The sequence below is a fragment of the Protopterus annectens genome, chromosome 2.part0 (genome assembly GCF_019279795.1).
Source record: "Protopterus annectens isolate FY-2018-M chromosome 2.part0, PAN1.0, whole genome shotgun sequence".
Lineage (NCBI taxonomy): Eukaryota > Metazoa > Chordata > Ceratodontiformes > Protopteridae > Protopterus > Protopterus annectens.
The window spans coordinates 1,748,419,157-1,748,441,448 of NC_056728.1; the positions used below are offsets into that span (position 1 = coordinate 1,748,419,157).

A 22,292-nucleotide genomic window follows, 5' to 3' on the forward strand; every position below is an offset into this window, starting at 1 on the left:
GGGTCGACTACACAGAGCATGAAGTTCAGAGACTCTTCTAGCTGAGGTGATAGTTACTAAAAGGAGTGTCTTCCACGAAAGTAATTTTATAGAACATGAAGCCGCAGGTTCAAAGGGGGGAAGAATTAAGGATGCCAGAACCAAGTTGAGATCCCACTGAGGAGGAGGGTCTCTGATGGGTGGTTTGAGTAGAAAAACTCCCTTTAAAAAGGCCTTGCAGAGTTTGTGAGACATGATAGAGGACTCTGAGACTCCAACATGAAAGTTCGAAATTGCAGCCAATTGAACTCTAATGGTAGATGGGGACGAACCTGAATGGAAAAGTTTGGCTAGAAAGTCTAGAACTGTTTGAATAGAAGCAGTGAAAGGATCTATATTCTTTGACTGAGCCCAATAGGAAAAACGTTTCCACTTGCTATGATAAATCTTCCGAGTGGAAGATTTATGAGAGGCAATCAAGATATCTCTAACTGAGTGAGATATCAAAGGAAGCCTGGCTAAGGTCGGAATTGGAGGAACCAAGCTGTGAGGTTCAGCTAGGGAAGGGAGTGGTGCAACTGACCCGACTGATGGGTCAAGAGGTCTGGAACTGGGTCCAGATGCCAAGGTTGTTCCAACAGATAACGGTGGAGAAAGGGGAACCAAATTTGTCGAGGCCAGTAAGGGGCAATGAGGATCATAGAAGCTTCCTGAGCGATGGCTTTCTGTATCAGCTGGGATATCAGTGGGAAGGGAGGAAAGGCATAGAGAAGTCCCCGGGGCCAAACGTGCACTAGAGCGTCTCTGCTGGGATGGCCTGGTTGGGGAAAGAGGGTGAAAAAATCGTCGCACTTGCTGTTTTGGGGAGTAGCAAAAAGGTCGCAGCAAGGCCTGCCCCACTTTCGAAAAACTTTCTCCAACACTGAATTGTTCAGAGACCACTCGTGAGGCATGAGAATAGCTCTGCTCAATTTGTCCGCAATCACATTGGACTTCCCGGGGATGTGCGTTGCTAACAGAAATCGCTGAGAAGAAATCGCCCATTGCCATAGTCTGAGTGCCTCTCGACATAGGGAGTAAGACCTGGTTCCGCCTTGTTTGTTGATGTACCACACTGCAGACATGTTGTCTGTTTGGATTGCTATAGTTCCCTTGGGAAGAGAGTCTTGTAGGGCTTGCAACGCTAGAAGCACTGCTCTCATCTCTAGGACGTTTATGTGCAAGTGGCACTTGAACGGTTGCCACATGCCCTGGACTGTCCTGCCCTGGAAATGCCCCCCCCCCCAACCCGATCAGGGAGGCGTCCGTTGTCACTGTAGCAACCGGAGGGGGAGGGACAAAAGGTCTCCCTAGGAGGAGCTGAGGGGATGTGATCCACCAAGAGGGATGACTCTTGCACGATTGAGTTATCCGAATAGGATGGGACATTGGAAGGCTTTGGTAAGACCATTGTGTGAAGAGCATCCACTGCAAAATCCTCATGTGGAAGCGAGCTAATGGTAGGAGAGGGATGGCCACCGCCATAATCCCCAAGACTTTCAGGATCTGTCTGGCTTTGACTTTGTTGTTCTGTAAAAGAAGAAAGACCTGTTTGTGAATGTCTGCTATCCTCTGCTCTGTGAGTCTGGCTGACATCTTGACTGTGTCTAGATTTGCGCCTATGAAAGTAATAACACGACAAGGCGACAAGACAGACTTTTCGTAGTTTACTGAGATGCCTAGTGCCTGACATGTGCGAAAGGTGTAGTCTCTGGCGAGGAGTAAAAGATGCCTGGTGGGGGCTGTAAGGAGCCAGTCGTCTAAATAAGGAAACACCTGGAATCCTTGACGTCTCAGATGAGAAGCTACCACTGCCATGCATTTGGTAAACACTCAGGGGGCTGTAGTGAGACCAAAGGGCAGGGCTCTGAATTGAAAATGACTGGTTCTCAGCCTGAAGAGGAGAAACCTCCTGGAGCGTCGATTCATCCTGATGTGATAGTATGCGTCCTGGAGATCTATAGAGCACATCCAGCTGTCCCACTCCAAAAGGGGGAGAATGGACTGCAGTGTGACCATCCGGAACTTTGTTTTCTTGATAAACTTGTTCAAGTTGCTGAGATCCAAAATGGGTCTCCAGTCCCCCGTTTTCTTTGGAACCAAAAAGAATTTGGAGTAGGTTCCGGATCCTACTTGGTCTGCTGGCACTGGTTGAATGGCTCTTTTTGCGAGCAGCTTTGAAATTTCTAATGCTGCTTGCTCCCTTTGACTGGGTGGAACGTCTGGAAGGGATTTTTTGGACAGCTTCGGAATGAAAAGAAAAGGGATTCTGTAGCCTTCGGAAATGATAGACTGCACCCACTTGTCTTGAGTTAGGGATAGCCAGGCTTTTGGGTACAGTGACAACCTTCCCCTGACTGCCTCCGAAGGTGGACAGTCAGGCAACACCTCAGGGATGCTGAAAGGGCTTGTCGGAAAAGGATTCTCGACTGCCCTGATTCTGCAGGCCCCCTCTGCCTCTGGGACGGCGTCTACCATTGTTGTTCCCCCCTCTGCCTCTAGAGGGGAATCGACTCTGTGCGTCAGGCAAGTCTCCTTGAGATTGTTTACGGAACCACATCTTTCCCCCCTTCTGACCTTTGGGGTAAGGTCTAGAAGGAGTAGAAAAACGGACTCTGACGGCAGAAAGAGTTTTGCCATCAGTCTCGCACCTAGTCAAGGTTTCCTTCACTTGAGGACCAAAGAGGGATGATCCATCAAAGGGGGAATTAGTGAAGGACGCCTTAAAGGGGTCTGCAAAGTTACAAAGCCGCATCCAGGCGTGCCTACGCAAGGCTACACCTGCACCTGTCGCTCTACTTGCTCTATCAGCCGCATATGAAAGGAGGCGCATGGAGGAGTTGGTAATAGAATTAAGGGTAGCCAGCTGAGAGTTCATCCTATCCTGAAAACCCGCAGTTGTTGGGTCCTTCAGCATTTCACTCACTTCCTTGAGTAAGTCCCTCTGAAGTCGAGTAAAATGACACAGGTAATTCAGCGATCTCATTGTAAAGGTCGCTGATGAGAACATCCGCTTCCCGTACCTGTCCATCGACCTAGACTCCTTGTTAGGAGGATGAACAGGTACCGAAGGATCAGCTAACTCCTTCTTGGTAGCTGCAGCCACCACCATAGCATCAACAGAGATGTCTTTGGTCAGAAATTCTTTATCCTTGGGGGCCGTGATGAACTTAGATGGTCTCCTGGGGGTGGGTTCCACTGAGTCAGGAGCCGCCCAAGCCTTCTTTGCCACCACTTGCATAAGGGGGTCAAAGGGAGGGGACACCCAGGAGGTGGAAGGGCGAGAGCCAAACGCCTCAAGGTACACTGATTCATCCTTTGAAGGGTTGAGGGCTGGCCAATTCCCCCTCTGTTTTAAGATTTCAAGGATGTCTGCAAAGGAGACATCTTCAGAGGGGGAACTAAGGGGAACCTTCAGAATCCACTAAATCAGTGTCAGAGGTGACAGACTCAGGGGAGTCAATGTGCTTCCTCTTACACTGCCTCTTCCTAGGGGGCTCTCCTACAAGGTCAGGAGAGGCCTCGGAAGAGGAGGAGATCCCCACAGGGGAAACTTGAGGAGCTGGCTCTCTACTGTCGGGGATGAGAGAGTGAGTCGAAATCACCGGAGGCACCATAGGGGGAGGGGCAGAAAGAACAGACTGTGGAGTAGAACCTGGTTCTAACACGCGCTTCATGACCTCAAAGGCACCCCTGTCAGGCAGAGCCGGAGGTCTCCATTCCGAAAACCTGAAAACCTCCCCCGGCACCGACAGTGATGGCTCCGAGGCCGATGTCGGAGCCGAACTCACCAGCGCCAAAGCACCGAGAGGGAGAGTGGGGTCGGACAAGGGTCCGATGCCACTCGCCCCTTCGGAGCCGACGAGGGAAGTCCGGTGCCGAGATTCTTCCAAAGAAGACATCGGAGCCAACGACGGAACCGAAGACAAAGGAATCGGTTCCGACGCCACCACAGTCTCGGGTCCGAGCCGCCCCGGCTCCGAACTCAAAAGAGTCAGAGGAGGAATAGATTGAGTGGAAGGAATAGGTCTCGACTGTTGAGTTGGACTTTGAAGATCTGGGCTAATGCCTTGGACTTAAGAAGTCGGCTCACTACTCTCTGAAGGTCATGGTCCGATAACCTGGAAGACCTAGAAGAGTGGGATCTATGGCTCCGTTCAGACAGCAAGGGTGATGCTGGAGCCAAATGAACGGAGCCGATAGATGGAGATCGGGACCTCTTTCTGGATGTCGGTTCCGATAATAAGATCGGAGCCGACAGAGTAATGTCTTCCTCGGCTCCGGCCGGAGCCGAGGACACCATAGGAGCTTGTATTCGAGTTTCATCGGCTCCGGCCGGAGCCGATGTTCGAATAGCCTTAGGGCCTCCAGAAGACGGCTCAGAGGCTGGAGCCGAAGGTCTAGAAGGCTTTGAGGGTTTCCCCGATGACTGAGTCGAGGGACCCTCAGGCTTAAGTAAGCCCCTTAATATAAGTTTATTTTTTCTCTCCTGCAGGACTCTAGGGATGAAGCCATGGCAAACAGCACATGAGTCCTGCAGGTGCAAAGGTCTGCCAGAGACATCTTCTGACAGCACAAGTCACACTTCTTAAAGCCTGAGACCTTTGATTCCTTAGACATATTCTAAGGGAACACACAAGCACACACACACACCGATTACACTTAGGGTTAAATTAACACTAAATTAAACAAATTACAGTAATAGTAAATAATATTCCCTATAAAACACAGTCACTCACTATAGGAAGGGAGGGACTGGGCCTAGGGCCCGAGGGAAGATATTTAGAGATTTGTGGTAAAAATGGGATGGAAAGTTAACGGGAATGGGATAAACTAATTTAACACTAACTATTTAAAAGAAATATTAACTTTAAAGGGGAAAAAGGCTAAGAAACTAGTTCTTTAGTAAACAACTAACCTGAGCCGGTAGGAACACATCTCGATCGCTGTAGCGGCAAATGAGATCTGAGGAGTTACCGCCTAGCACTGTGGGATATAGGGGAGCCTCGAGCCGGTGGAACTAGCTCTCAAGCTTTTAGAGTGGCCGAGTCGGAGCCGAGGATCGGCTCCGAACCCATCCAGCAAGAATGAAGGCGAGATTGACAACTTAACATTCTAGCATTCAACATAGCAAAGTAGAATTACTTACATTTCAAGTTCAGGTCTTCACATTAATGGAATGCAGGATCAGATCTACTTTCTTTTGTCTGGTCTGTGCATAATAGAGTTTGCCCTTGCTTAACCTATGGAAATTATCTTACCTTTATGCCATAATGCTGACAATGTTTTTTCTTTTGATAGCATAAGTTTGAAATTTCACTATTATTGTTTGAGACTTTTACTTTTTGTTGCAGTAGTGTATATTCCTGTGTGCCCTTTCATCACCTCACTTGTGCTCAGTCCAGACCACTTACTGATTTGCTCCTGTTTAAAGCCTTTACAATCCATGCCATTAACTTTTTCTGGAATATATTAAATCTTAAATTTTCCCTGCATGCCCTGTCCTCAAGTTCTACCAACTTTCCATTAACTTCTTCTTGCCATACATCCCAAACCGACATTTTCTTTCCTTTATCACAGCCTCTTTTGCCTGGAAGGATGCAATCTCATCTGAATGTGAATTTAAGGCTTCTTCCACGAGTTTGACTTTTTCAATTTTCGACCCTACACTATTCAGGTCTGCATCAAACTGAAAGTCCCTCCTCTGAAGAATCTTTTTTGAGGTTTGTTACCCTTGCTTGACTTTTCAGATTCCTTTGCACTGAAGTCCTTCTCTAACTTCTAAACTATCCTTTGAAATAAAAACTATCAAAGTCTTAAAAGTTTTCTTACATCTCTGGGTCTGTTACATCTTTCAAGTGTTATCAATTATCAGTCATGCAGACAACTGAGACAAAAAATATACACCGGATGAAACTCTAGAGAATTTGTCTGTGACAACCATACTTACCCACAGTCTTTAGTGAGACATTTGTATACACATTTCTTTCTAACAATGTGTACTTTTCCCAGAAAAGTAGGCCAAAATTACAAATGAACTACTAACAAATGGAAAATGCAGAAGAGTCATCAGCAGTTTTTATAGTGCAGTATAGAGTCGATTACCTGAACTAATTGGGACCTAAGGTAGTTTGCATAATCAAACTGTTCGAATAATCAAACATACATTGAACCAGAAAAGCAACTGCAAAAATCTTGTATTTTTCTGCATGCTTTTCAACCATTCAGTGATTCCAGTGGACAAGAAAGAAAAACACTCACAAGCAAATACGTATAATGTTTCCATATTCGGACTTTATGATTTTGCCTACCCAATAACTTTGGAAGGCTGCGTTTGGATAATTGACATTTCTGATAATCGACTCTCTACTGTAGTGAGAAGAACAGAAGATTACATGATGTAATGCAATGGAGCACACCTCAATAGACACCGCAGAAAAACAAGCATGAGACTAATGCTGCCCTCTTGCAGGCAGACCTATGAAACCTTAAAAAAAGACAGGATACATTCATATCAGTGAACAAAGGTTCAGTTATAACAGTGATGGAAGATGTCCCCACACAGAAAGGCCATCCTTTCCTTAACTTCCATCATATATACCCCACATGAAAAAATGATAACACTTACCAGAAGGAAGTAACAAAATATTTTTCAACTCTTTCATCAGACAGCATCATTCTGCATTCTGCTGGCAGAGTTTCAATCCTCCATTTATGCTGTCCCCTGCGTGCTATATGCCAGTGGTCAAAGTCCTCTAAACAAGTAGAGAAAAAATGAACAGTCAAGTTTCCTTGTACCTCAGCTGTACTTTAATTATAACTATTAAGAAAAGGCTGCAATGCAAATGTTATAAGGAGGACCCAGATGAGAGATTTTCTTTTGATTAAGACCTTTGTGCCTACTCTGCTTAGACTGGCTGAGCCAGGAAGTGCCATTACTCTCCAATGAGCATTACTTCTTGCATGTCTGCTAACTGATAATACATAAGCACGGATATATACATTCTGACCATGTTCTTATCAAAAATACTGTTAAAACTATAGCTACAGCACAAGTAATTCCTATGAGATGTGTTTTTTAATGGTCAAAGTGCAGTCATTCCGAAGACCACAATCAGCAATGAACTATAAAAGTTCAGCTGTGCAACATATTTACATACAAACAAATGCCTGAAGTACTCCTGTTTTCACAGTGCCTGAATGGGTTATACAGCCCACTCCCAGAGCAATTCAATGGCCCCACTTTTATGACTGAAAAATAATGAGATGTAACCTGATGGCCTAGGTCTGAGTGGTACATGCAGGAATAATCCAGGATTCTAGGTTTTGAAATGCCAGATTCAGAATCTAAACAAAAGTCTATGCTCCCTTTACACATTTACCCTGGGCAATGTTAAAGCAGCTCAACACAGAAACCACTTGTGTAGTAAGGGACATTCACAATAAAGTTAAAAACAAAAATGTGTAGAATGGGGGGGGGCTGTTGGCATGAAATACTCCACCAAAACACAACATGCAAAGCCAAGAACAAAACTCTAATGAGTTAAGGCAACTGCAGAAATGATCAGTATTTCAACGCCTTTTTGCCTCTTAATTTATCTCGCTTCTAGAAAAAAAATGAGAAAGTGATATTCAACTTTGTGTAACCAAAATTCAATAAAGCAATTTATAACTTGACAAAGAAACTATCTTGTTAAATCAATTAAGCAATGGTTAAATTCCTCCTTACCATGAAACCTGATGACAGATGCAATATTTTAAAGCATGGCATTGATTATACTAGTAAAATGCATACTGTACTCATGCATTATGATTTTTATAAAACTGTGTCATGTAATGAATTTATTAAGCATAGAAACAACTGGACATGATGGCAGTGTAGCTAATGATTGTGTGTGTATAAATGTATATATTTCTGTGTAGTTTTAAATCCTGGTGCCCAAAAGATATTTGGTATTCCTAAGGTTCATAAAAACTTAAATGATTCACCATTTCTTTTGATCTTCTTAGCAAGTGGGTCTAACATGGCCCTACTAGCTAATTTTATAGATGTTAAGCTTAATGGTATATTAGATGCATTTATTTGACTTTTGAAGGATTTGTGGCACTTTTAGATCATATCTGATACTACTTGGATAATGGTTACAGTTAATATTCATGCATTATTTTCTGTGATACCACATGATCTTGGGATCTCGTGGTTTACTGATATTTTATATGAATTTAAATAGTTATAAGATTATTAATACTATTGCTTTAATAATGAATTTGATTCTTAATTTTTTTCTTTTGATGGTGAATGCTTTTGAAATTATCAAGGAATTGTTATGAGTGTGGTTTCTACTCTTATTTATACTAATTTAGTTTTATACTGTTTGGATAAAAAAACATTTAAGAATTGTGAATACTGGTGATAAGTTACATTTGGGTTATTTGGATAACATATTGATTTTATGTGATGACAAACAAGAAATGATTTGTGATTTTTTTTTACATTTTTACATTCATCATTTGTTTACCTTTTTATATCAGTTTTCTTTTGATTCTATTATTTTTTAGATTATACAATTTGTTAAATACCTAACACATAGTAAATTTAAACAATTTTTTGTAGCTCAACATTCTGCAATGCATATTTAAATTTTGACAACAGGCATCCAGTCAAACAAAAATGAAGCTAAAAAAGAGTAATATTTGATGAAATATACTAAGTGACATATTTTTGACAAGAAAGTATTCCTCTCAATTAATTAATGTAGTTAAAAATGATATTACAACTGGAAGGATGTTGACATTTATGACAACTGTGACTGCAACATTAAATAAAAGCAACGGTGTTGACAGCTCTAATTGTTTTTTTTTTCATGTCAGCTATGTTTTAGCTTTTTCTATAGATTCTATTAAAATAAAATATTATTCCTACAAACTGGCATATGGTTCCCAGTACAGACGATCTCAAGTAGCAAACTATATTTTATATATGTTGACTCTTTCGGCTTTTCCTGGTTAGGGGTCGCCACAGCGGAACTCCGGTCCGCTAATGATTGGCAGTAGATTTTTACGTGCATGTTTCTGGCCTTGAAGCACAACCTTCAACGAAGGTACGCCCATTCATGCATGTCTCCTATATATTAAACAAAAAAAATGCAAGAATATTGTAGATACTGAGATGTGATCATATAACATATTGACTAATATAAACAGAAATTGTTAAATGTGGAGCATGCCATCAGTGCAGATGCACACACAAAGAGACTAGTATTGCTCTAGGTCATTATTTTTAAAAGTTATTTAATGCAATGGTCACTACAACTGTTTAACTGTAAAGGTAGTAAATGCAGCAAAATGCATCTCTTGTGATGGATTTTGTAAAGGCAAAACAAAAGAGACTCTAGCATTATACAGTGGATATAAAAAGTGTACACACCCCTGTTAAAATGAGACCACAATAAATCATTTCAAAACTTTTCCCACCTTTAATGTGATCTATAGCCTGCACAATTCAATTGAAAAAACAAACAAATCTGTTAGGGGAAAAATATAAAAAATAAAAAACGTACAATAAGCTGGTTGCATAAGTGTGCACACCCTTAAACTAATACTTTGTTGAAGCACCTTTTGATATAATTACAGCATTCAGTCTTCTTTGGTAGGAGTCTATCAGCATGGCACATCTTGACTTGGCAACATTTGCCTACTCTTCCTTGCAAAAGCACTCCAAATCTATGAGATTGTGAGGGCATCTCTTGTGCACATCCCACTTCAGGTCACCCCACAGATTTTCTACTGGATTTAGGTCTGGGCTTTCTGGCTGGGCCATTCCAAAACTTTACTTTTCTTCTGATGAAGCCATTTTTTGTTGATTTGGATGTATGCTTGGGTTCATTGTCATGTTGAAAGGTGAAATTCCTCTTCAGCTTCATCTTCAGCTTTCTAGCAGATGCCTGAAGGTTTTGGGCCAAAAGTGACTGGTATTTGGAACTGTTCATAATTCCTTGCACCCTGACTAAAGCCCCAGTTTCAGCTGAAGAAAAGCAACCTCAAAGCATGATACTGCCACCTCCATGCTTTACTGTGGGGATGGTGTTCTTTTGGTGATGCGAAGTGTTGATTTTGCACCAAACGTACCTTTTGGAATTGTGGCCAAAAAGTTCAAGCTTGGTCTCATCAGACCATAACACATTTTCCCACAATCTTTTAGGACACAATGTATTGTTTTGCAAACTTTAGCCAGGCCTAGATGTTTTTCTGTGTAAGAAAAGTCTTCCATCTTGCAACCATACCCCATAGCCCAGACATATGTAGAATACGGGAGCATGTTGTCACATGTAGTACACAACTAGTACTTGCCAGAAATTCCTGCAGCTCCTTCAGCGTTGTTGTAGATCTCTTGGCAGCCTCCCCGACCAGTTTTCGTCTCGTCTTTTCATCAATTTTGGAGGGACATCCAGTTCTTTGCAACGTCGCTGTTGTCCCATATTTTTTTCCACTTTTTGATGACTGTCTTCATTGTGTTCCGTGGTATATCCAATGCTGTGGAAATGTTTGTACCCTTCTCCTGACAACCTTTCAATGAGATCATTTTGATGCTTTGTAAGCTCTCTACAAACCATGACTTTTGCTGTAGCAGGCAACTGAGTAAATGTCAGAAAAATCCTACTAGGACAGCTGAACTTTATTTAGCTTTAATCAGAGTCTCTTTACTTTATGGTAGGTGTGTACCCAGGAAGACTGAATGCTGTAATTAAATCAAAAGATGCTTCAACAAAGTATTAGTTTAAGGGTGTGCAAACTTATGCAACCAACTTACTCTATGTTTTTTTTTTTTTACATTTTTCCCCTAACAGATTTGTTTGTTTTTCAACTGAATTGTACAGATTATAGGTCACACTAAACGTGGGAAAAGTTTTGAAATAATTTATTGTGGTCTGATTTTTTTATATCACAAAAACCTGGCATTTTAACAAGGGTGTGTACACTTTTTATATCCACTGTATCTATATATTAGCATATTTACTGAATAAATAATCAGGATATGAATAATGCCCTATATAAGAATACAACAGTTTGCCAAATTTCTAAGAAATGTATTTTTTGTTTTTGAAGTACAAAATACATAGGTTCATAGATTCATAGATTAGTACTAAGCTAACTGCCCTTGTGATCTATTTTAAGCCTAGCCAATTATCCCTTGTGAGACTCGAACACTGCATCTTGTGTTTGTAAGACAAACACCTTAACCATTAGGCTACCCTCCCATACAGATGTCATTCCATCACGTCTCTTCTCTTTGCAAACAAATTTTACAGGGATTGAGTTCATCTTCAAACACAAAGAAAGTACAGTTTTGTACCTACCATAAATGTAGATGTCAGATAGGAATGCATCTGCAGTCCTTACAAATGGGTTGTCCTGTCGTCAGGCAGCCCTTCGGTCGGCCGGATTCCAAAGTCTGGGTCCGGCTTCGGCTGGTGTCGCACTTCACCCGACGTCATCGCTGCAGTTTTTCGGGTATAAAGGCATCAGCCGACGCCATTTTCCTCAGTGTTTCTTGCCCCAGATGCCAGGTGCCCTCTTGGATGGCTAAATTTGGATAAATGCCAATGTTTCCAAATAGTAGAGAGCAAACACATAAAATAAGCATGTATGTACATATATACAAACAAATACACCATAATAGATCCCCCCCAAGCTAGCTGAAGGATGGCAAATACCCTAGGAGTATCTCAGAGGGGAAGGTGGGTGGGTAATCCTGACTGCAGATGCATTCCTATCGGACATCTACATTTATGGTAGGTACAAAACTGTACTATGTCCTTCAAGGATGCATCTGCAGTCCTTACAAATGGGTAGAATACCATAGCTAAACTAGGGGAGGAGGAAAAGAGTAGAGATTATGGTGTAGTTAGGATCCCTTGCAAAACAGCAGTGGCAAAACCTGCTCGGGATCTAGAGTATAAAGGTAAATTGTAATGCTTGGCAAATGTATGCACGGAGGTCCAAGTAGCAGCCTCTATAATGTCCTTGGTAGCCACTCCTCGTAAGAAAGCTGTGGTAGTGAGGCCTGATGTTCTCTGGAGTTTTCTTCCCATGGTAGGAGTAACAAAATCTAATGCAATTTCCTATCCATTTGGAGATTGTCTGTTTTGAAATTGGTTTTCCTTCCTTTCCTGTTGCATATGCTACCAGAAGCTGGTCAGTTTTTCTATTGGACTTGGTCCTGTCCAGGTAGTAGCGTAATTGTCTATGTACATCCAAGGTATGCAAGAGTCTTTCTCCCCTGTTCTGTGGGTTGGGGAAGAATGTAGGTAGGTGGATAGCCTGATTTAAAGACACTCTGGATACCACCTTAGGCATAAATGTAGGATTTGTTCTCATGGACACTCTATCTTGATGGAAGATCTGGAAGGGTTGCACTGCCATTAATGCCTGTAGTTCAGAGACCCTTCTTGCTGAAGTTATTGCCAGCAGGAAAGCAGTCTTCCAGGATAAGTATTGTAATTCTGCTGTTGCTGCTGGTTCGAAAGGGGGAAGTGTCAATTTTTCTAGCACAAAGTTCAAGTCCCATGCTGGCAATGGTGGTTTCCTGGGAGGTTTTACATTTTTAATTCCTCTCAGAAACTGTCTGAGCAGAGGATGAGAGAAGACAGGAGGATCCAAGCTGTATTCTGCTGAAATAGCTGATGCATGTATCTTGATGGAAGAATAGGACAGGCCTGTATGGAAGAGCTCTGCCAAGTACTCCAGGATGTTGGCTATGTTTACCAGTGTCACATCTTTTCCCTTTGCAGTACTCCAAATGAGATATCTTTTCCATTTTGCTGCATAATTCTTCTACGAGCCTCCAGGATTATGTCTTTAACCCTTTGGGATAAATTTGGGTTAATTGCTCTTATGTAATGTTCCAGGCAGTTAGCTGCAGAGTTTTCAGGTTTGGATGCAGGATGTTGTAGTTGTTCTGTGTTAACAGTAATGGGAACAGGGGTAGTGTCCATATTTGTTCCCGAGACATGCTCCTCAGCAATGGGTACCAATGTTGTCTTGGCCAGTCTGGAGCTATCAGAATGATCCTTGGACGTTCCTCTTTGATCTTCAGAAGCACCTTGTGCATCAAAGGAAGTGGTGGGAATGCATATGCTGTCAGGTTTTTCCAACTGAAAGATAGGGAGTCCACCTTCCAAGCAAGTGGGTGGTACGTCCTTGTGCAGAATTTCTTTAGCTGGTGATTGAGTGGGGATGCAAATAAGTCTATTTGTGGTAATCCCCATTCTCTTGTGATGGCTTTGAAGATGTCCGGATGCAACATCCATTCGTGGGCATCTGTCGTAGTTCTGCTTAATATGTCTGCTAGAATGTTTTCTTTTCCCGGTACAAAAATTGCTTGTAACTGAATGTTGTAGCTCAGAGCCACATCCCATAGGTCCAGTGCCAGCCGGCATAGAGGATATGAATGTGTGCCTCCCTGTTTGTTGATGTACCACATAACTGTGGTGTTGTCTGTCCTTATCATCAACTGACCTTCTTGGAGAAATGGTCTGAATGACTGGATTGCCAATTTTACTGCCAGCATTTCCTTTAGATTTATGTGCAGGCAGCTGGTCTTGAGTCCATAAGCCTTGTATGCACTTGCCCAGCATGTGTGCCCCCAACCGAGGTCTGAGGCATCTGTCGTGATGGTTTGGCTTGGTTGACTGTTGCAGAAGGGCAATCCTGTGTTTGATTGACAGGCCTGAGCCCACCATAGGAACTCTTGCTTCAGGCATGGGATTATTGGAATTTTGGTTTCTAGGCTGTGCTTGTGTTGGGACCACAAATTCTTTAGGTACCACTGTAGCTTTCTCATATGCAGTCTGGCATGAGGGACCAGAATTATGCAGGATGCCATGAAGCCTAGGGCTTGTAGTACTTTTCTTGCAGTTAGATTGTTCTGCTTTGTTAATGCCAAGAAGTAGAGAGGTAGTTGCTCTTTCTTTTCTGCAGTTAGGAATGCCATTTGTTTTGATGTGTCCAGCTCTGCACCCAGAAAGGTTATTCTTTGGGATGGAATCAGCCTTGACTTTTTTATATTGACTGTATATCCCAGGGCTTGCAGCAGGTAAATGACTCTTTGCAAGTCTTCTGTTAGCTTGCTTTTGTTGTCCGCTTGTATCAGGCAGTCGTCCAGGTAGGGATAAATTTGGATCCCCTGAAGTCTGCAATGAGCAATTACTGATGCCAGGCATTTCGTGAACACTCTGGGCGCAGTAGATAAGCCAAAGGGCAATGCTGAGAATTGATAATGCTCTGATCCTGCAAGAAATCTGAGGTAACTTCTGCAAATTGGTCGTATGGGGACATGCAGGTATGCCTCCTTGAGATCTAGAGTTACCAGCCAAGACTCCTTGCCCAGCATGGGAAGAAGCTGCTGTAGGGTCAGCATTTTGAATTTTGGAACAATGAGGAATGTGTTTAAAGCGGACAGGTCTAGAATAGGCCTCCATTTGTTTTCTTTTCTTGGTACCAGGAAGAGTCTGGAGTAAAATCCCTTTCCTTGTTCCATAGATGGTACCTTTTCCACAGCTCTCATTCTTAATAATTGAGATATTTCTTTTAGAGCTTCTGCCCTTTGAGTAGGTGGTAGGTTTGGCATTCCTCTCTTTCCTGGTAGAGTATGGAAATGGAACCTGTAACCTTGGTCTATAGTTTGCAAAATCCATTTTTCCCTTGTGATGCAATGCCAGTTCTTTGAAAATAAGGTTAGCTTTCCGCCTAAGGGTGCTTCTAGTTGTTCCCTGGTAGGCGGTGCCACTGCCAAGTCACTGTGATTGAGTTGTTGTAGTGGTGGTGGCTGCGTCCGTGCCTCGCTGGTTGTTACCTTGCCACTGGCGTCCCCTGTAGGCACCCCTGGATTGGTTTCTGCCTCTAGAACGCCTATTCCTGCCTCTCTGTGTCTTAGAGGAGTCTGGAAAGGACCAATTCTTGGAGGGCCAGTTCCTGCTAAACCTTGGAGGTTGAACCTGTAAGAAATCTTTCACTGTTTGTACAGATTTCGCCTTCTCTTCCATCTTTTTTAGTACCTGCTGTGCAGGGGAACCAAATAAATTGACCTTGTCCATGGGTGCATCCAAAAGTTTTGATTTGACATGGTCTGGTAATGCCTGTTCTTTCAACCATGCATGTCTCCCGATAACTGTGCCAGTCATGGCTGATCTAAAGGAAGCCTCCAGTGCATCATAGCCACATTTTAAAGAATGGTTACTAACCTGCTGTATGCTATGTACCATTTCCTGAACATATTTTTTATCTAAAGATTCTTCAGAGGACAGCTTTTTAGTTAACTGGTCAAGCATAAACTCTTGATATTGAATCATATGAAATTGGCAGTTCAAAGCCCTAGCTGACAAAGTAGCAGAGGTGTAAACTGTTTTACCCCATCTCTCTAAGGACCTGGATTCCCTTTCAGAGGGGAGGGGGTTTTTAGTAGAAGTAGCTGCTACAGCTTTAGGACCCTGGGAGATAGTCTTTGGATCTGCAAAAGGAGCCTTGTATAAATGGTAAATTAAATGACCCGTGAAACCCGTGATGTGAACGGGTGAAAGCGCTAAGTCAAGTTACAATTGTTCTGATTGTTTCACGTTAATAAATAGCTTCGAGAAAGTTTTGGTTGCGATTCGCTTTTTTAATTTACTAGTTTTGTTTTTTTTCTTTTTTGTGCTTGTATAAATGGTGATGAGTGTCCGGGACCCTGTAGAACCTATCGGGCTTAGCAGGAGCCGGAGGTAATGAATCAGGAGCAGTGCAAGCATCATTAAACGCATCATCTACAACAGAAAGAACTGGAGGTATAGCTAAAGGCCTATGTTGTGGCAAATGTAGAAAGGTTCTAAGCCTTTTTCTGGAGTCTGAGAAATCTTGGCCCTGCCACTGAAATTGTTCCCTCATAGCATGCAAGGTTTCCCCAAAGGAAAATTCCTCAGGTGGAGTGGCTGAAGGAATGGACTCTTCAGCATCAGAGTCTTCGTAAGGGGAATAAGGAGCCTCAGGAGGGTCTGTATGTTCTGAGTCATCAGAGGAATCATCTGTGGATACTGGCTCAGGGGCTCTGCTCTAGGCCTCTTTTCTGGAGGTGGAGAGAGGTCCTGTCTGGATGAGGCTGGGATCCACGAATTAAAGAAATGAGATCCTCAGCCAAAGAAAGCATATGGGAGCTGGTGCTGGGCCTGTGTGAGGGGGGTTTGGCAGGCACCGTTTTTGAAGCTTTGGCTGCTTTAGCCCTGGCAAAGGCCTTAATAGACATGGCTGCAGGAGGCCTAGCAGCTCCACGTGCAGGGGTTGAAATATCCAGGGGAATAGTGTCTGATAATTCCTGAGAAACCGCAACAGAAGGTTGGATTTCAGAAGCCGATTCTACCAGGTTAGAGGAGGCCTCGGTAGACGGCATGGTTTCGGCTGAAGAAAGAACCGCTTGCTCGGTTTCGGCTGAAACCGAGACACTCGCGGTTTGCTTAATCGTGGTTTCGGCCGAAACCGCGGACCGCAAGTGTCGGTCCTTTTCTTTGCGTTTTTTGGTAATTTGCGTAGTCGGAGGATCCGACGGCATAATATAGGCAAAATCAGAGCCGAAAATCTGTTCAGCAAACTCCGACCGACGTCTAAGCGTTCGTCGGTTAAAAGAAGCACAGGCTAGACAAGCTGCTACGCCGTGGTCTGGGCCTAAACAATGTATGCAGTAGGAGTGGAAATCTTTATGAGGTATTTGTTTCCCACAAGATAAACAGTTATTCACTTTCTCTGACATCGGCTGAGGCAAGAAAGAGTCCCCAACGGGGTACTTAGCTTTTTAGAAGTCTTCGAAGTAGTATTCGGAAGTAGTAATCTCTGGATCTGACCGACCGGCACTTGCGAACAGCTTCTGCTTCGGGCGCCACGCGGCAAGAAAGACTGAGGAAAATGGCGTTGGCTGATGCCTTTATACCCGAAAAACTGCAGCGATGACGTCGGGTGAAGTGCGACACCAGCCGAAGCCGGACCCAGACTTTGGAATCCGGCCGACCGAAGGGCTGCCTGACGACAGGACAACCCATTTGTAAGGACTGCAGATGCATCCTTGAAGGACATCAGTCTTCAAACTTGAATGTATTAGTTTGCAAACAGTACTTATGTAAGAAAATGTTAAGATACAAAATAAAACTTCTTCCAAAATATGTGGACTGCACCTCCCCCAAACTCTGGATCATATAATTTCCACATTTACAACACTTAAAATAGCTAGCTAAGTGTGGGATATACTTCTTAGTGCATAAATAATATTACATGAACAGCACTTATAAAACTGCTGCTGTTGTTGTTCTCTCAGTTATGATCACCAGCCCACATTGTAAAACTGCTGCTTTTCTCATTGTGGAGTCTAACATCTACAAATGTGGATTTAGATCAACGTACACAGCAAGCAGCACCACTAAATGATGTCAGCAGATAAACAACTAAAACTTGGTATTTCTTCCAAGGTAGATGTGAAATAAGTAAAAACCCTCCCACAAACTTGGCACCTTAAGTCTTTAGTTCCTCTGAAGTTTGTGATTCGTATATAAAAACTGTAGCTAATGACTGGTTTTACATTTCATTACAAAAGACCACTGATTTTATGCATGGATGTTCGGTTTAGCGTTGTTAGTGTTTCACTTTCCATTTTTTGCACTGTTCTGTGTGTCAATGAAACAAACTTTTAGCATTAATACACTTGAGTTAGAAAGACATTATTTTTCTAAGTAGTTTTCTGTTTTTTTCCCTACCTACATCTCAACTCAGAAACAGGAAGTCACACCAGGCTGGAACCAACAAGCTGTTAGAGGTTTCAGAAACAGTAGCGTGTTAAAAAATCTTCTTACTGCAAATACAGATGATGTATTGAAAAGCAAAAATCCAATAAAGCTGTTGTAAAATGCCAAGACCACAGAGTTTCCACGTAAATCTTTTATTCCACAAACACGATAAAAACAGTCCAAAATAACCAACCTACCTACATCTACTAGATCTAGTCTAAGTAATTTATACTGAAAGGGTGGAATATGCCTTTGCAATACATCATTCAAAAGGGACAGATAAGTAGCAAAAAGGGTGCACATCATACCACTATAGCATGACTTCAGCAGAGATACTCAGTCAAAGACAATTCTAACTTTCTAAACAGGGTGGGAGAGCTAGAAGTCCAAGAATCTAAAATGTCACCTGTATAAACAATGGAATGTCATAAGTGCAGTACAAAAGAATCTGTTACACCTACCAGGAACAGGTCACCCAGAGAAGAGAGGATGCAGAAAAATATAGAGAATGAGGGACTCATGGTTATATGACATTGCTTCCCGAACATGGTTTTTGTCTTTAATGAAGAATTCCATACCTGAAACTGGATGAGGTATGGCTTTATACACACTGCATAAAGTGCAGGGATTTTTTTTTGCTCCTAAGCTTCACATACATGTAGATAACCAGGAATGAAATAAAGCCCTCTATGGTGGGAACTGTAATTCAGGGTCTAGATTGTTGAAAAGCTGATAAAAAGGGGAACAAAGGAAGGAAAGTACAGTTGTGTACACTTACCATACATGTAGATGTTAGAGTACATTCACTGTTGCAGTCATCACTTCGGGGTTATCCCTGCTGCGATAGCCCTTGGCTGGCCTGAATACTAGAGTCAATGTTTTTCTGCGTCGGCTGCTGTCGCTTGTGGCTGACGTCAGGTCGTTAGTGATATAAAGGAAGGCAGCCAACGCCATTACAATAGTTTTTCTTGCCGTAACCAGTCAGAAGCCCAAGTAAATATAGAAAGTGGTCTTGGTGGCTAAAAGCCAGCGTTAGAAACTTATTCCTCCCTAAAGAAAGAAGATATAAGGGGGAAGGAGGGTGGGAAACCAGGACTGCAACAGTGAATACATTCGAACATCTACATTTATGGTAAGTGTACACAAAGTACAGTTGTGTACACTTACCATAAATGTAAATGTTCGAGTGTCTTCACTGTTGCAGTCATCTTGCAGTCATCACTGTAGGGTTCTTCCTGCCAGCAGGCAGTCCTCGGTCGGCCAGAATCCCAAAGTCTGGGTCCGGCGTCGGCTGTTCAGTCATGCTCCCTGACGTCAGAGCGCTAGGTGTACAAAGCTGCCAGCCGACGCCATGTTCTCTAGTTTTTCTTGCCCCAGATGTCAGGTGCCCAAAAGTGAAGGCTAATAGTAAAACAAAAATGTAACATACAACAAACCCCATACCCTGTAGCAAATACACCTCAGAAGAAGGGTGAAGTAGGAAACCACACTAATGAAAGTATAAGAGGGGACAGGAGGGAGGGTAACCCAGACTGCAACAGTGAAGATACTCGAACATCTACATTTATGGTAAATGTACACAACTGTACTATGTTCATCATGTTGAATCCCAAAGCTGAGGTAAAGGGTGGTGGTTATAGAGTAGACGGGGCGGCTAGAAGGCCCTGCAAGACTGCAGAAGCAAAGCCTGTCCTAGACTTAGAGTAAAGAGGGAGATTATAGTGCTTAGAGAAAGTATGCACTGAACTCCAAGTTGCAGCTTCCAAAATATCCTTGGTAGGTACTCCTCTGAGAAAGGCAGCTGAAGTAGCAGCAGCTCTGGTAGAGTGAGTCCTAATTTTTCCTGGGATTTGCTTTCCATGATGAGAGTAACAAAATCTGATTCCATGAGCAACCCATTTAGAAATGGTCTGTTTTGAAATAGCTTTGCCTTGGGAATTTGTTGCATAAGAAACAAACAGTTGCTCTGTTTTCCTGATATCCTTGGTTCTGTCCAGGTAAAAACAAAGTTGTCTGTGTACATCCAAGGAATGCAAGATCCTTTCCCCCTTATTTTATGGATTATTGAAAAAAGTGTGAATAGTTTGATTGGAAACCACTTTAGGCATGAAAGTAGGATTGGTCCTTAAAGACACCCTATCTTGGTGAAAAATAATATAAGGTTCCACAGCCATGAGTGCTTGTAACTCCGAGACTCTCCTGGCTGAAGTCAAAGCCAGTAGGATAACTGTTCTCCATGATAAATACTTAATATCAGATGTGGCAGCAGGCTCAAAAGGAGGCAGAGTGAGTTTTTTCCAGAACATAGTTGAGGTCCCAGGCAGGAATGGGTGGTGTCCTAGGGGGCCTTAAATTCTTTGCTCCTCTGAGATACTGATTCAGATGTGGATGCGAAAAGATTGGAGGATCTGTATTGTAATGTGCAGAGATAGCGGAGGCATGTATTTTTATGGAGGAGAAGGATAAACCCTTATGTAGCATGTCTGTCAGGTAAAGTAAAATCAGTGGGATATTAGGAATGAGAGGATCCGAATCCTGAGCATGCATCCAGGTGCAAAATCTCTTCCATTTACCTGCATAACATTTTCTAGTGCTAGGCCATCTGGCTTCTAAGATGACATCCATGACCTGTTTGGGAAGGAAAGGATTAATCATAGACCCTGAATTCGCCAGGCTGCCAGGCTGAGAGTTTTGACATGAGATTGCAGAACCTGGCCATGGTGTTGGGACAAAAGATTTGGAATCTGAGGTAAAATCCAAGGTGGCTCCTGGGATAGATTCATCAGTGTTGAGTACCAAAATTGACGAGGCCAATTTGGGGCCAGTAAAATCATCATCTTGGGCTTGTCCTGCTTGATCTTTAGTAACACCCGTGGAAGAAGAGGTAGTGGCGGAAAGGCATACCCCGAGAGGTTTCTCCAACTGAATGATAGTGCATCCACTTTCCATGCTAGCTTGTGAAATGTTCTTGTGCAAAAAATCTGTAACTGGTGTTTGAGGGGGGATGCAAAAAGATCTATGTCCGGGCAGCCCCAGGCTTCTGTAATCATCTTGAATATTTGGGTGTCTAGCATCCACTCGTGTAGGTCTGACAGGTTCCTGCTCAGGCTGTCTACCAGAATATTTTGTTTTCCTGGCAGGAACTGAGCTTGTAGATCCACTTTGCAAGCTAGAGCTGTGTTCCATAGAGTCATGGCTAGTCTGCAAAGGGGGTAGGAGTGTGAACTCCCTTGCTTGTTTATGTACCACATAACTGTGGTGTTGTCTGTCCGTATCAGTAGTTGTCCTGGTTGTAGGAGATCCCTGAAAGCCAAGAGGGCATTCTGTACAGCTAACATCTCTTTTAAATTGATATGTAGGTGGCTTCTGATCCTCTGTCCAAAAACCTTGCAGACCTTTTCCCTGCAAGTGGGCTCCCCATGCGTAATCCGAGGCATCCGTGGTGAACACTTGGCTGGCTGGAGGCAGACTGAAGGCTTTCCCTTTGTTGTGAAGACATGCCATGGTCCACCAATGGAATTCCTTTTGCAGGCAAGGCAAGACAGCAATCTGTGTGTCTAGACTGTGGCAATGCTGGGACCATACACTATTTAGGTACCATTGTATTTTTCTCATATGTAGTCTTGCATTTGGTATGAGAAGGATACAGGAGGCCATGTAACCCAAAGTCTGCAGGAATTTCCTTGCAGTTAGCTGAGTTATTGATGCCAAGGTTTTGAAAGTTGAAGCCAGCTGCTATTGTTTTTCGCATGTCAGGAATGCCATCTGGGTTGTTGTGTTTAGAAGAGCACCCAGAAAGGTTATCTGTTGTGTGGGTGTCAAATGTGACTTTTTTATGCTCACAGTGAATCCCAGGTACTTGAGTAGATTTTGAACAAATTCCAGGTGCTGGAGTAAGACATCCTTGCTGTCCGCTTGAATAAGGCAGTCATCCAGATAAGGGTAAATTTGAATTCCCTTGAGTCTGCAATAAGCTACTACTGGTGCCAGGCACTTGGCGAAGACCCTGACCGCAGTACACAAGCCAAAGGGCAGCGCAGAGAATTGGTAATGTTTCGAGCCGGCCTTGAACCTGAGGTATTTTCTGCACTCCTGTCTGATAGGGATGTGTAGGTAAGCCTCCTTTAAATCCAATGTCACCATCCATGCATTTTTGCTCAACATTGGCAGGAGCTGTTGCAGAGTAAGCATCTTGAACTTTGGTATCTCCAGGAAAGTGTTTAAGACTGAGAGATCCAGGATGGGTCTCCATTAATTTTGCTTTCTGGGAACTAGGAAGAGCCTGGAGTAGAAGCCTTGCCCAGTCTCTGATTGTGGAACCATTTATATGGCCCTCATAGCCATGAGGGATCCCACCTGGTTTAATGCCTCTGCCCATTGGTGTTTTGGTAGGTCTGGCCATCCGTTTGGTCTTGGGAAGGTATGAAAGTGGAATTTGTAACCTCTTGAAATTACATCCAAAAGCCACTTGTC

At 43.0% G+C, this 22,292-nt stretch overlaps 1 protein-coding gene across 3 annotated transcripts in view; it reads right to left on the minus strand.

The window, feature by feature from the left end:
• Window positions 1-22,292, minus strand: part of LOC122793602 (F-box only protein 44-like) — a 606,155-nt gene that overhangs the window by 364,831 nt on the left and 219,032 nt on the right. For all 3 annotated transcript variants that reach the window (XM_044061774.1, XM_044061776.1, XM_044061775.1), the window contains one exon: window positions 6,647-6,773. In XM_044061774.1, coding sequence (XP_043917709.1) covers window positions 6,647-6,773 — 127 coding nt within the window. The remainder of the gene's footprint in view (window positions 1-6,646; window positions 6,774-22,292) is intronic.